This window comes from Ammospiza caudacuta, chromosome 3 (assembly GCF_027887145.1).
Source record: "Ammospiza caudacuta isolate bAmmCau1 chromosome 3, bAmmCau1.pri, whole genome shotgun sequence".
Taxonomy (NCBI): domain Eukaryota; kingdom Metazoa; phylum Chordata; class Aves; order Passeriformes; family Passerellidae; genus Ammospiza; species Ammospiza caudacuta.
The window spans coordinates 117,492,343-117,507,051 of NC_080595.1; the positions used below are offsets into that span (position 1 = coordinate 117,492,343).

Consider the following 14,709-nt stretch of genomic DNA (forward strand, 5'->3'; position numbering starts at 1 on the left):
ATAAGGAGAAAAATGGGAAAAGGGGGGAAAAAGGGGAAATAAGGGGGAAAAGGGGAAAACAAGGGATAAAGGAGGAAAATGGGGGAAATGAGGGGAAAAAGGGAGGAAAAGGGGAAAAGGGAGAAAGGGAAAAGGGGGAAAAGGGGAAAAGGTGGAAAAAAGGGGAAAAAGGGAAAAAAGGGGGAAAAGAGATAAAAGGAGAAAAATGGGGGAAAAGGAGGAAATGGGGGAAAATGGGGGAAAATGGGAAAAGGGAGAAAAGGGGAAAGGGGGGAAAGGGGGAAAAGGAGAAAAAAGGGGAAATGGGGAAAAGAGAAAAAAAGGGAAAAGGGAAAAAAATAGAAAATGGGAAAATGGGAAGGAAAGGGAGAATAAGGAGAAAAATGGGAAAAGGGGGGAAAAAGGGGAAATAAGGGGGAAAAGGGGAAAACAAGGGATAAAGGAGGAAAATGAGGGAAATGAGGGAAAAAAGGGAGGAAAAGGGGAAAAGGGGGGAAAAGGGGAAAAGAGGGGAAAAGGGGGGAAAAGGGGGAAAAGGGGACAAAGGCAAAAAAAAAGGCAAAAGAGATAAAAGGAGGAAAAGGGAAGAAAAGGGGATAAAGGGAAAAGGAGAAAATGGAGGAAAGGAGGGGAAAAGGGGAAAGGGGGGAAATGGGAAAAAGAGGGGAAAAGGGGGAAAAGAGAAAGGGGAAAGGGGGGAAAAGGAAAAGGAGAAAAAAGGAGAAACGGGAAAAAAGAATAAAAAATGGGAAAATGGGATGAAAAGGGAGAATAAGGAGAAAAATGGGAAAAGGGGAAAAAAGGTGGAAAAGGAGAAAAGTATAAAGGGGGAAATGGGGGGGAAAGGGGAAAGAGGGGGAAGGGGAAAAAAGGAAAAATGGGGAAAAGGGGAAAAGGAGAATAAAGGGGAAATGGGGATAAATAGAGATAAAGAGAAAAGGGAAAAGACGGGAAAAGATGGAAAAGGGGGAAAGGGAAAAGGGGAAAAAGGGAAAAAGGAGAAAAAAAGGGGGGATGGGGGATAAAGGAGAAAAAATGGGGGAAATGGGATAAAGTGGAAAATGGTGAGAAAAGGGAGAATAACGGGAAAAGGGGAAAAGGAGAATAGCAAGAAAAATGGGGAAAGGGGGATAAAGGAGGGAAAGGGGGGAAAAGGCAAAAGGACAAAAGGGGAAAAGGAGGAAAAATGGGGGAAAATGAAAAAGGGGAAAAAAATGGGAAAGGGGGGAAAAGGGAAAAAGGAGAAAAAGGAGAAAAAAGGGGAAATGGGGACAAAGGGAAAGGAACAAGGGGAAAAAAGATAAAAGGGGGGAAAAGGGGAAAATTTGGGATAAAGAAGGAAAAAGGAGCAGAAAAAGGGGAAAGGGAGAATGGTGGGGAAAGAAGGAGAAAAAATGAGGAGAAAATGGGAAAAGGGGGAGGAAGGGGGAAAATGGGGAAAATGAAAATTTGGGAGAAAGGAGAAAAAAAGGAGGAAAGTGGCGAAAAGAGGTTAAAGAGGGAAAAGGGTAGGACATGGGGAAAAATGGGGAAATGGGGAGAAAATGGGGGAAAGGGGGAAAAATAGGGGAAAAGGAGGGAAAAATAGGGGAAAAATGGGGGAAATGAGGGAAAAGGAGGGGAGAAAAATTGGAAAAAATAGGGGAAAATGAGGGAAAATGGGAAAAAGAAGGAAATTCCAACAAGGAGAGGCAACCACGGCACTCCCAGCACACCAGCTCGGAGCGTCCCAACTCCCAGCAGAAATTTTGGGATCGCAACCGGCTGGGAAAAATCCCCCTCGGGAATTTCAGGCGGGATCCCACCGCCGAAAACCCCATTCCGAGCTCGTTTTTCGGGATTGGAATCCCCAAAAAAATCCAGGATATGGGGTGGGGAAACACGGAGAGACCCCAAGGATGGGGATGGGATTCCGTAGGGAAAGGGGTTTGAGCCGCCGAGGGATCCAACACGGAGCGGGGAGCGGCGGCGGGAAGAGGAGCCCGCAAACGGGAGGGATTTCCAGGATTGGGAATTCCTCAAGGTGCCAAATCCCAACGGGAAGCGGATCCCAAAAATGGGACGGTTTTTGAGGATCGGGAATTCCTCTGGACGCTGAATCCCAATGGGAAGTGGATCCCAGTGGGACAATTTTTGAGGACTGGGAATTCCTCCAGATCCCAAATCCCAGTGGGAAGAGGATCCCAAAAATGGGACAATTTTTGAGGATTGGGAAATCCTCCACACGGCAAATCGCAGTGGGAAGCGGATCCCAAAAATGGGACAATTTTTGAAGGCTGGGAATTCCTCCGGACACCAAATCCCACCGGGACGACTTCTGAGGGATTTTTGAGGATCGGGAATTCGTCAGGATGCCGAATCCCACCAGGGAATGATCTCTGAGGGATTTTTGAGGATCGGGAATTCGTCAGGCTGCCGAATCCCACCAGAAAATGATCTCTGAGGGATTTTTGAGGATCGGGAATTCCTCCAGCTCCCGAATGCCACCAGGACAATTTTTGAAGGATTTTTGAGGATCGGGAATTCCTCTGGACGCCAAATCCCAATTGGAAGCAGATCCCAAAAATGGAACAATTTTTGAGAATTGGGACGGTCTCCGGATACTGAAACCCAACAGGACAATTTTTGGGGGATTAGGAATTCCTGTGGATGCCGAATCCCAGTGGGAAGAGGATCCCAAAAACGGAAGGATTTTTGAGGATCGGGAATTCCTCTGGATGCCAAATCCCAATTGGAAGCAGATCCCAAAAACGGAAGGATTTTTGAAGATCGGGAATTCCTCCAGACGCCAAATCCCAATGGGACAATTTTTGAAGATCGGGAATTCCTCCAGACGCCAAATCCCAGTGGGAAGAGGATCCCAACAAGAACGTTTCTGAGGACCGGGAATTCCTCCTCCAGCCACCAGATCCCACCAGGAGAATTTGTGAAGGGTTTCCGAGGCTCGGGAATTGCTCCGCATGCAGAATCCCACCGGGGGACGATCTCCGAGCGGTTTCCGAGGCTCGGGAATTGCTCGGCAGGCCGGATCCCCGCCGGGCGGTGCGGCGGCGGCGCTTACCCTGACGCTGTGCCTCTTGAAGCCGCCGTGCCGGGCGGGGGGCGGCGTGCGCCGGGACAGCGCCGCGCTCGGCACCTCGGCGGGGCTGGCGAGGGCGGGAGAGCTGGCGCAGAGCCCCTCCGGAAGCTGGCGGCGCCGGGAACGCCCGCGGCGGCAACGGCGGCAACGGCAGCAACGGCAACGGGAGCCAGGTTAGCGCGGACGGACGCACGGACGGACACGCGGATGGACACGCGGACGGACAGGCGGATGGACACACGGATGGGCACACGGATGGACACACGGATGGACACGCGGATGGACACGCGGATGGACACACGGATGGACACACGGATGGACACATGGATGGGCACATGGATGGACACGCGGATGGACACATGGATGGACACACAGATGGACACACGGATGGACACACGGATGGACACATGGATGGGCACACGGATGGACACGCGGACAGACACGTGGATGGACACACGGATGGACACACGGATGGACACATGGATGGACACATGGATGGACACGTGGATGGACACGTGGATGGACACACGGATGGATGCACAGATGGACACATGGACGGACACACGGATGGATGAATGGATGGACACATGGATGGACACATGGATGGACACACGGATGGACACACGGATGGATGCATGGATGGACACACGGACGGACACACGGATGGACACATGGATGGACACATGGATGGACACACGGATGGACACATGGATGGACACATGGATGGACACACGGATGGACACATGGATGGACACGCGGATGGACACATGGATGGGCACACGGACGGACACGCGGACGGACACGCGAATGGGCACATGGATGGACACACGGATGGACACGCGGATGGACACACGGATGGACACATGGATGGACACATGGATGGACACACGGATGGACACATGGATGGACATGCGGATGGACACGCGGATGGACACACGGATGGACACACGGATGGACACATGGATGGGCACATGGATGGACACGCGGATGGACACATGGATGGACACACAGATGGACACACGGATGGACACACGGATGGACACATGGATGGGCACACGGATGGACACGCGGACAGACACGTGGATGGACACACGGATGGACACACGGATGGACACATGGATGGACACATGGATGGACACGTGGATGGACACGTGGATGGACACACGGATGGATGCACAGATGGACACATGGACGGACACACGGATGGATGAATGGATGGACACATGGATGGACACATGGATGGACACACGGATGGACACACGGATGGATGCATGGATGGACACACGGACGGACACACGGATGGACACATGGATGGACACATGGATGGACACACGGATGGACACATGGATGGACACATGGATGGACACACGGATGGACACATGGATGGACACGCGGATGGACACATGGATGGGCACACGGACGGACACGCGGACGGACACGCGAATGGGCACATGGATGGACACACGGATGGACACGCGGATGGACACGCGGATGGACACACGGATGGACACATGGATGGACACATGGATGGACACATGGATGGACACATGGATGGACACACAGATGGATGCACAGATGGACACGTGGACGGACACACGGATGGATGAATGGATGGACACATGGATGGACATACAGATGGACACATGGATGGACACACGGACGGACACGCGGACGGACACGCGAATGGGCACATGGATGGACACACGGATGGACACGCGGATGGACACGCGGATGGACACGCGGATGGACACATGGATGGACACACGGATGGACACGCGGATGGACACATGGATGGACATGCGGATGGACACATGGATGGACACATGGATGGACACATGGATGGACACACGGATGGATGCATGGATGGACACACGGACGGACACACGGATGGACACGCGGATGGACACATGAATGGGCACACGGACGGACACGCGGACAGACAGGCGGATGGACACACGGATGGGCACACGGACGGACACGCGGACGGACACGCGAATGGGCACATGGATGGACACACGGATGGACACGCGGATGGACACGCGGATGGACACGCGGATGGACACACAGATGGATGCACAGATGGACACGTGGACGGACACACGGATGGATGAATGGATGGACACATGGATGGACATACAGATGGACACACGGATGGACACACGGACAGACACGTGGATGGACACACGGATGGACACATGGATGGACACATGGATGGACACGTGGATGGACACACGGATGGATGCACGGATGGACACATGGATGGACACACGGATGGACACATGGATGGACACATGGATGGACACATGGATGGACACATGGATGGATGAATGGATGGACACATGGATGGACACATGGATGGACACACGGATGGACACGTGGATGGACATGCGGATGGACACGTGGATGGACACACATGGATGGACACGCGGATGGACACGCAGATGGACACACGGATGGACACGTGGATGGACACACGGATGGACACGCAGATGGACGACACGCAGATGGACACACGGATGGACACATGGATGGATGCACGGATGGACATGCGGATGGAACATGGATGGAACATGTGGATGGATGTGGGGATGGACACATGGATGGACACGCGGATGGACACACGGATGGACACGTGGATGGACATGTGGATGGACGCACGGATGGACACGTGGATGGACACGCAGATGGACACACGGATGGACACGTGGATGGACACGCGGATGGACACGCAGATGGACACACGGATGGACACGCGGATGGACACACGGATGGACACATGGATGGATGCACGGATGGATGCACGGATGGACGCACGGACGGATGGACATGCGGACGGACACGCGGATGGGCATGCAGATGGACACACGGACGGACGGACACACGGACAGAGCAGGAGCGCGAAGGGAGCCGAGCCCGGGGTGGGGGTGGGGCTGGAAGTGGGCTGGGGACATCTGGGGACATCTGGGGACAGTTTGGGACATTTGGGGACATTTGGGGACATTTGGGGACATTTGGGGACATTTTGGGAAGTTTTAGGAAATTTTGGGAAATTTGGGGACATTTTGGGATTTTTCCCTCAGCCATTTTTGGGTCATTTTTGGATATTTTGCGATAGTCTGGGACACTTTGGGATATTTCAGGAGATTTCGGAGCCGTTGGGACGCGTCCCGCGACGTGTGGGGACACGGCGAGATATTCTGGGAATACTTTGGGATATTCTGGGATATTGTCAGATTTTTTTCGATATTTTGGGATATTTTGGGATATATTTTGGGGTATTTTGGGATATTCTGGGATATTTTGGGATATTTGGGGAATTTTTGGGATATTCTGGGATATTCTGGGATTTTTTTCAGGTATTTTGGGATTTTTTTTCAGATATTTTGGGAAAGTTTGGAATATTTTGGGGCATTTGGGGATTTTTTAGGGGATATTTGGAGACAGTTTGGAATATTTTGAAATATTTTGGGATATTTGGTGACATTTTGAGATATTTTGGGGTATTTGGGGTATTTTGGGATATTCTGGGATATTTTGGGATTTTTTTCAGATATTTTGGGATATTTTGGGATATTCTGGGATTTTTTGGGAATACTTTGGGATATTCTGGGATATTTTCAGATTTTTTTCAGCTATTTTGGGATATTTTGGGATATTTTGGGAATACTTTGGGGTATTCTGGGATATTTTGGGATATTTGGGAATACTTTGGAATATTCTGGGATATTTGGGGAATTTTTGGGATATTCTGGGATTTTTTTTCAGGTATTTTGGAATATTTTGGAACATTTTGGGCATTTTTGGGACATTTTGGGATATTCTGAGATATTCTGGGAATACTTTGGGATATTCTGGAATATTGTCAGATTTTTTTAGATATTTTGGGATATTTGGGGATATATTTTGGGGTATTTTGGGATATTCTGGGATATTTTGGCATATTTGGGGAATTTTTGGGATATTCTGGGATATTCTGGGATTTTTTTCAGGTATTTTGGGATTTTTTTTCAGATATTTTGGGAAAGTTTGGAATATTTTGGGGCATTTGGGGATTTTTTAGGGGATATTTGGAGACAGTTTGGAATATTTTGAAATATTTTGGGATATTTGGTGACATTTTGAGATATTTTGGGGTATTTTGGGGTATTTTGGGATATTCTGGGATATTTTGGGATTTTTTTCAGATATTTTGGGATATTTTAGGATATTCTGGGAATACTTTGGAACATTCTGGGATATTTGGGGTATTTTGGGATATTCTGGGATATTTTGGGATTTTTTTCAGATATTTTGGGATATTTGGGGATATTCTGGGAATACTTTGGGATATTCTGGGATATTCTGGGATTTTTTTCAGGTATTTTGGGATTTTTTTTCAGATATTTTGGGAAAGTTTGGAATATTTTGGGGCATTTGGGGATTTTTTAGGGGATATTTGGAGACAGTTTGGGAATTTTTGGAAATATTCTGGGATATTCTGGGATATTTTGGAATATTCTGGGATATTTTGGAATATTTTGGGGTATTTTGGAATATTCTGGGGTATTTCGGAATATTTTGGAATGCTTTGGGAATTTTTGAAATATTCTGGGATATTTCGGGATATTTGGGAATATTCTGGGGTATTTTTGGATATTTTGGAATGTTTTGGGGTATTTTGGAATATTCTGGGGTATTTTTGGATATTTTGGGATATTCCGGGGTATTTTTGGATATTCTGGGATATTTTGGAATATTCTGGGGTATTTCGGAATATTTTGGAATGCTTTGGGAATTTTTGAAATATCCTGGGATATTTCGGGATATTTGGGAATATTCTGGGGTATTTTTGGATATTTTGGAATGTTTTGGGGTATTTTGGAATATTCTGGGGTATTTTGGAATATTCTGGGATATTTTGGGATATTCTGGGATATTTTGGGATATTCTGGGGTATTTCGGAATATTTTGGAATGCTTTGGGAATTTTTGACATATCCTGGGATATTTCGGGATATTTGGGGATATTCTGGGGTATTTTTGGATGTTTTGGAATGTTTTGGGGTATTTTGGAATATTCTGGGGTATTTTGGGATATTCCGGGATATTTTTGGGTATTTTTGGGTATTTTGGGCTATCGGGAACAGCTCCAGCCTGCAAAACGCACCGAGCCCCGGACGGCCGCGGACGAAAGCCCAGAATTCCCGGCTGGGTTCAAATCCCGGTGGGATTTTGGGGCTGGGATTGGTCGCACCCCAAACTCCCCAAGACCTTTCCCAACCTCAGCCCCTCCGCGGTTCCCCGACCCCCAGAGCCCGGAATTCCCAGGATTCCCAAAACCCCGGAATTCCTCACCTGGAATTGCAGCCTGGGAGCCAGCAGGTTGTTCTGGGCCGGCGGCTTGTGCGCGGGCCTGCTGGGCTGTGGGAACGGGGGGGATAAAAATGGGAATTTTTCTGGATCTCATCCGGGAAATCCCAAATTTCCGCGTCTCCCGCCCCGTTCCCCACCTTGGGAGGCGGCTCCGGGAACGCCGGCGGCTCCAGGATCCGGGGCGGGCGGTGGCGGCCGCTCCTCTCCTGCTCCTTGGCCAGCTCCTTCTCCATCAGGTGAATGTCGCTGCGGGGAGGGGACGCCCAGGTGACAACGCCGGCAATGCCCGGCCGCGGGGACCCCTCGGAGGGTTTGGGTTCCTTTTCCATAAAAATTCCCAATCCCGCACTTTTCCCAGGTTTTTCCTCCTCATTCCCAACCCTCCGTGGATCCTCCAGAATTCCCTTTGGAGCTGGAGTGTTTCAATTCTGAGGAAAGGCTCTGAACCCAAACTTTTCCATTAAAAAAATTCCCAATTCCAAAGTTTTTCCCAGATTTTTTCCCCTCAACATTCCCACCTCTCTGTCCCACTCCAGAATTCCCAGCCTTGGAGACCCCTTGGAGGGTTTGGGTTCCTTCTCCGTAAAAATCCCCAATCCCGCACTTTTCCCAGATTTTTCCTCCTCATTCCCAACCCTCCGTGGATCCTCCAGAATTCCCTTTGGAGCTGGAGTGTTTCAATTCTGAGGAACGGCTCCAAATCCAAAATTTTCCATTAAAAAAATTCCCAATTCCAAAGTTTTTCCCAAATTTTTCATCCACATTCCCACCTCTCCATCTCATTCCAGAATTCCCAGCCTTGGAGACCCTTTGGAGTGTTTGGGTTCCCAGGAAAGGCTCTGAACCCAAACTTTTCCATAAAAATTCCCAATTCCAAAGTTTTTCCCAAATTTTTCATCCACATTCCCACCTCTCCGTCCCACTCCAGAATTCCCAGCCTTGGAGACCCTTTGGAGGGTTTGGGTTCCCAGGAACGGCTCTAAATCCAAACTTTTCCATAAAAATTCCCAAATCCAAAGTTTTTCGCAGATTTTTCATCCACATTCCCACCAATCCATCTCTCCATGGATCCCGCAGAACTCCCTTTGGGGTTGGAGCGTTTGGGTTCCCAGGAAAGGCTCTGAACCCAAACTTTTCCATAAAAATTCCCAATTCCAAAGTTTTTCCCAAAATTTTCATCCACATTCCCACCTCTCCATCCCACTCCAGAATTCCCAGCCTTGGAGACCCTTTGGAGGGTTTGGATTCCCAGGAAAGGCTCTGAACCCAAACTTTTCCATAAAAATTCCCAATTCCAAAGTTTTTCCCAGATTTTTCCCCCACATTCCCACCTCTCCGTCCCACTCCAGAATTCCCAGCCTTGGAGACCCCTTGGAGGGTTTGGGTTCCCAGGAAATCTTCTGAACCCAAAAGTTTCCATAAAAACTCACAATCCCAAATTTTCACCCGCCATTCCCAACCCTCCGTGCCCCCGTGGATCCTCCAGAATTCCCTTTGGAGCTGGAGTGTTTCAATTCTGAGCAACGGCTCTAAATCCAACATTTTCCATTAAAAAAATTCCCAAATCCAAAGTTTTTCCCAGATTTTTCCCCCACATTCCCACCAATCCATCTCTCCATGGATCCTCCAGAACTCCCTTTGGGGTTGGAGGGTTTGGATGCCTGAGAAAGTTTTATGGAAACTTTTCCATAAAGACTCTTGATCTCTCACTTTTCCAAACTTTTTCCTCCTCATTCCCAACCTCCCATCCTTCCATGAAATCCTGCAGAATTCCCAGCCTTGGAGACCCTTTGGAGATGGAGGGTTTCAGTTCTGAGGAAAGGCTCCAAACCCAAAATTTTCCATTAAAATTCCCGATCTGAGGCTTTTCCCCGGATTTTTCCTCCACACTCCCAACCTTCCTTCCTTCCATGGATCCTCCAGCATTTCCAGCCTTGGAGACCCTTTGGAGGGTTTTGCTTCTGAACCCAGGCTTCTCCATAAAAATTCCCAATCCGAAATTTTTCCTCAATTTTCCTCCCACATTCCCCTCAACGTTCCCACCCTTTCCGTGGTTCCCCCGCCATTCCGGGCCCACCTGAGGCTGCAGAGCAGCTCCTGGAATTTGGGCTTGGAGAAGCCTTGGAGACCCTTTGGAGACCCTTTGGAAGGGGACGGAGTTGGAAAGGCTTTGGTTGCTGGGAAAGGGTCTCCAAAGGGTCTCCAAGGCTCCTCCAACGCCAAACTTTTCCATAAAATGTCCCAATTCTAAAGCTTTTCCCAGGTTTTTAATCCACATTCCCACCCTTCCATCCCTCCATGGATCCCCCAGAATTCCAAGTCCATCTGATGCTACAGAGCAGCTCCTGGAATTTGGGCTTGGAGGAGCCTTGGAGACCCTTTGGAAAACCTTTGGAGACCCTTTCCCAGGAACCAAATCCCTTCCAATTCCATCCCCTTCCAAAGGGTCTCCAAATGCTCTTCCAAACCCCAACTTTTCCATAATAACTCCCAATCCAAGATTTTCCCAGTTTTTTCCTCCACATCCCCACCTCTCCATCCCACTCCAGAATTCCCAGCCTTGGAGACCCCTTTGGAGGATTTCGATTCCCGGGAAAGGCTCTGAACCCAAAATTTTCCATAAAATTTCCCGATTTGAAGGTTCTCCTAGATTTTTCACCCACATTCCCACCTCTCCATCCCACTCCAGAATTCCCAGCCTTGGAGACCCCTTTGGAGGGTCTGGGTTCCTGGGAAAGGCTCTGAACCCAAACTTGTCCATAAAAGTTCCCGATCCCAAGTTTTTGCCAGATTTCTCCTCCATATTCCCAACCCTCCATCCCTCCATGGATCCTCTAGAATTCCCTTTGTGCCTGGGGTGTTTTACTTCTGAGAAAAGCTTCCGAATCCAAACTTCTCCACAAAACCTCATGATTCAAAGTTTTTCCCAGAATTATTTTCCCTCCACTATTCCCACCTCTCCATCCCACTCCAGAATTCCCAGCCTTGGAGACCCCTTTGGAGGATTTCAATTCCCGGGAAAGGCTCTGAACCCAAAATTTTCCATAAAATTTCCCGATTTGAAGGTTCTCCTAGATTTTTCATCCACATTCCCATCTCTCCATCCCACTCCAGAATTCCCAGCCTTGGAGACCCCTTTGGAGGGTCTGGGTTCCTGGGAAAGGCTCTGAACCCAAACTTGTCCATAAAAGTTCCCGATCCCAAGTTTTTGCCAGATTTCTCCTCCATATTCCCAACCCTCCATCCCTCCATGGATCCTCTAGAATTCCCTTTGTGCCTGGGGTGTTTTACTTCTGAGAAAAGCTTCCGAATCCAAACTTCTCCACAAAACCTCATGATTCAAAGTTTTTCCCAGAATTATTTTCCCTCCACTATTCCCACCTCTCCATCCCACTCCAGAATTCCCAGCCTTGGAGACCCTTTGGAGGATTTCGATTCCCGGGAAAGGCTCTGAACCCAAAATTTTCCATAAAATTTCCCAATTTGAAGGTTCTCCTAGATTTTTCACCCACATTCCCACCTCTCCATCCCACTCCAGAATTCCCAGCCTTGGAGACCCCTTGAAGGGTTTGGGTTCCCAGGAAAGGCTCTGAACCCAAACTCTTCCATAAAAATTCCCAAGTCCAAAATTTTTCCCAGATTTTTTCCTCCACATCCCCACCTCTCCATCCCACTCCCGAATTCCCAGCCTTGGAGACCCCTTTGGCGTTGGAACCTTTTGCTTCCCAGGAAAGGCTCCGGAAGCCAAACTTTTCCACGAAACCTCTCGATTTGAAGCCCCCCAACCTTCCCACCCCTTTCCATGGTTCCCCCACCGTTCCGGGCCCACCTGAGGCTGCAGACGAGCTCCTGGAAGCGGGGCCGCTCGGCGGGGTCGTAGTCCCAGCAGCGCGTCATGAGCGTGTAGAGCACGGGCGGGCACGGGTCGGGCTTGGGCAGCCGGTCGCCCTTCTCCAGCACGCCGATCACGTCCTTGTTCTCCAGCCAGAAGAACGGCTGCTTCCCGAAGCTCAGGATCTCCCACATGCACACGGCTGCGGGGCGGGACCGGGAATCCACCGCAATTCCCGGCAATCCGACACCCCCCGGGGTGGTTTTTTGGGGATTCGGCGGGATGGAGATTGGGGTTTTTTTAAGCAATACCAAATTTTCCCCAAAATCCCTGGATTTTGAGGGAGAACCTAAGGATGGGGAGCTGGTGGTGGTTTGATGGAAATTGGGGTTTTTTAAGCAATACCAAATTTTCCCCAAAATCCCTGGATTTTGAGGGAGAACCTAAGGATGTAGATCCGGTGGTGGTTTGATGGAGATTGGGGTTTTTTTAAGCAATACCAAAATTTCCCTAAAATCCCTGGATTTTGAGGAGGCACCTAAGGATGGAGATCCGGTGGTGGTTTGATGGAAATTGGGGTTTTTTAACCAATCCCAAAATTTCTCTGAAATCCCTGGATTTTGAGGAGAACCTAAGGATGGGGATCCGGTGGTGGTTTGATGGAAATTGGGGTTTTTTTAAGCAATCCCAAAATTTCCCCAAAATCCCTGGATTTTGAGGAGGCACCTAAGGATGGGGATCCGGTGGTGGTTTGATGGAAATTGGGGTTTTTTAACCAATCCCAAAATTTCCCTGAAATCCCTGGATTTTGAGGAGGCACCTAAGGATGGGGAGCTGGTAATGTTTTGAGGGGATGGAGATTGGGGTTTTTTTAAGCAATACCAAAATTTCCCTAAAATCCCTGGATTTTGAGGGAGAACCTAAGGATGGGGATCTGGTGGTGGTTTGATGGAAATTGGGGTTTTTTAGGCAATACCAAAATTTCCCCGAAATCCCTGGATTTTGAGGGAGAACCTAAGGATGGAGATCCGGTGGTGGTTTGATGGAAATTGGGGTTTTTTAACCAATCCCAAAATTTCCCTGAAATCCCTGGATTTTGAGGAGAACCTAAGGATGGGGATCCGGTGGTGGTTTGATGGAAATTGGGGTTTTTTTAAGCAATCCCAAAATTTCCCTGAAATCCCTGGATTTTGAGGAGGCACCTAAGGATGGGGATCCGGTGGTGGTTTGATGGAAATTGGGGTTTTTTAACCAATCCCAAAATTTCCCTGAAATCCCTGGATTTTGAGGAGGCACCTAAGGATGGGGAGCTGGTAATGTTTTGAGGGGATGGAGATTGGGGTTTTTTTAAGCAATCCCAAAATTTCCCTAAAATCCCTGGATTTTGAGGGAGAACCTAAGGATGGGGATCTGGTGGTGGTTTGATGGAAATTGGGGTTTTTTAGGCAATACCAAAATTTCCCTGAAATCCCTGGATTTTGAGGGAGAACCTAAGGATGGAGATCCGGTGGTGGTTTGATGGAAATTGGGGTTTTTTAACCAATCCCAAAATTTCCCTGAAATCCCTGGATTTTGAGGAGAACCTAAGGATGGGGATCCGGTGGTGGTTTGATGGAAATTGGGGTTTTTTTAAGCAATCCCAAAATTTCCCTGAAATCCCTGGATTTTGAGGAGAACCTAAGGATGGGGATCCGGTGGTGGTTTGATGGAAATTGGGGTTTTTTAACCAATCCCAAAATTTCCCTGAAATCCCTGGATTTTGAGGAGGCACCTAAGGATGGGGAGCTGGTAATGTTTTGAGGGGATGGAGATTGGGGTTTTTTAACCAATCCCAAAATTTCCCCCAAATCCCTGGATTTTGAGGAGGCACCTAAGGATGGGTGAATGGAAGCTCTTCCCAAGGGGAAAAATTTGGGATAATTAGGAGCTGGAAAAAAAAGTTGGGGAATTCTGGAGTGGGATTTGGGCTTGTGTGTGGAAAAGGCCGTGGGAAAGGGATCAGTCCGGGGATTTCTCTTCCATTCCATGGGAATCAAGGGAATCCCAGAATCCCAGACCCCGATGATGAATTCTGGGATCCCATTCTGAATCCCAGGGTCCCATTCCTTGCCACGGGAAGCAGATGGATCCTGGGATCCCACCCCACACCAAGGGACGTGGATCAATCCCAGCATCCTGTTCCATTCCGTGGGAATCTGATCAATCCCAGGATCCCACCCCACAATGCTGAATCCCAGCATCCCCCTCTGAATCCCAGGATCTCATGATCCTGAACCCCGGAATCCCCCAATTTTGAACCCCTGGATCCCACCCCACAACGCTGAATCCCAAGATCCCACCCCATTATGACGAATCCCAGGATCCCACGATTCTGAACCCCGGAATCCCCCAATGCTGAATCCCAGGATCCCACTGTGAATCCCAGGATCCCCCAATTCTGAACTCCA

At 49.0% G+C, this 14,709-nt stretch overlaps 1 protein-coding gene across 1 annotated transcript in view; it reads right to left on the reverse strand.

Annotated features, from left to right (window-relative positions):
• PTK2B (protein tyrosine kinase 2 beta) overlaps positions 1-14,709 on the reverse strand; it is a 67,908-nt gene that overhangs the window by 18,961 nt on the left and 34,238 nt on the right. Inside the window, exons 19-22 of the mRNA XM_058802262.1 lie at positions 12,260-12,464; positions 8,568-8,676; positions 8,413-8,478; positions 3,062-3,187 (exon numbers count right to left, since the gene is read on the reverse strand). Of these exons, the coding sequence (XP_058658245.1) occupies positions 3,062-3,187; positions 8,413-8,478; positions 8,568-8,676; positions 12,260-12,464 (506 nt within the window). The remainder of the gene's footprint in view (positions 1-3,061; positions 3,188-8,412; positions 8,479-8,567; positions 8,677-12,259; positions 12,465-14,709) is intronic.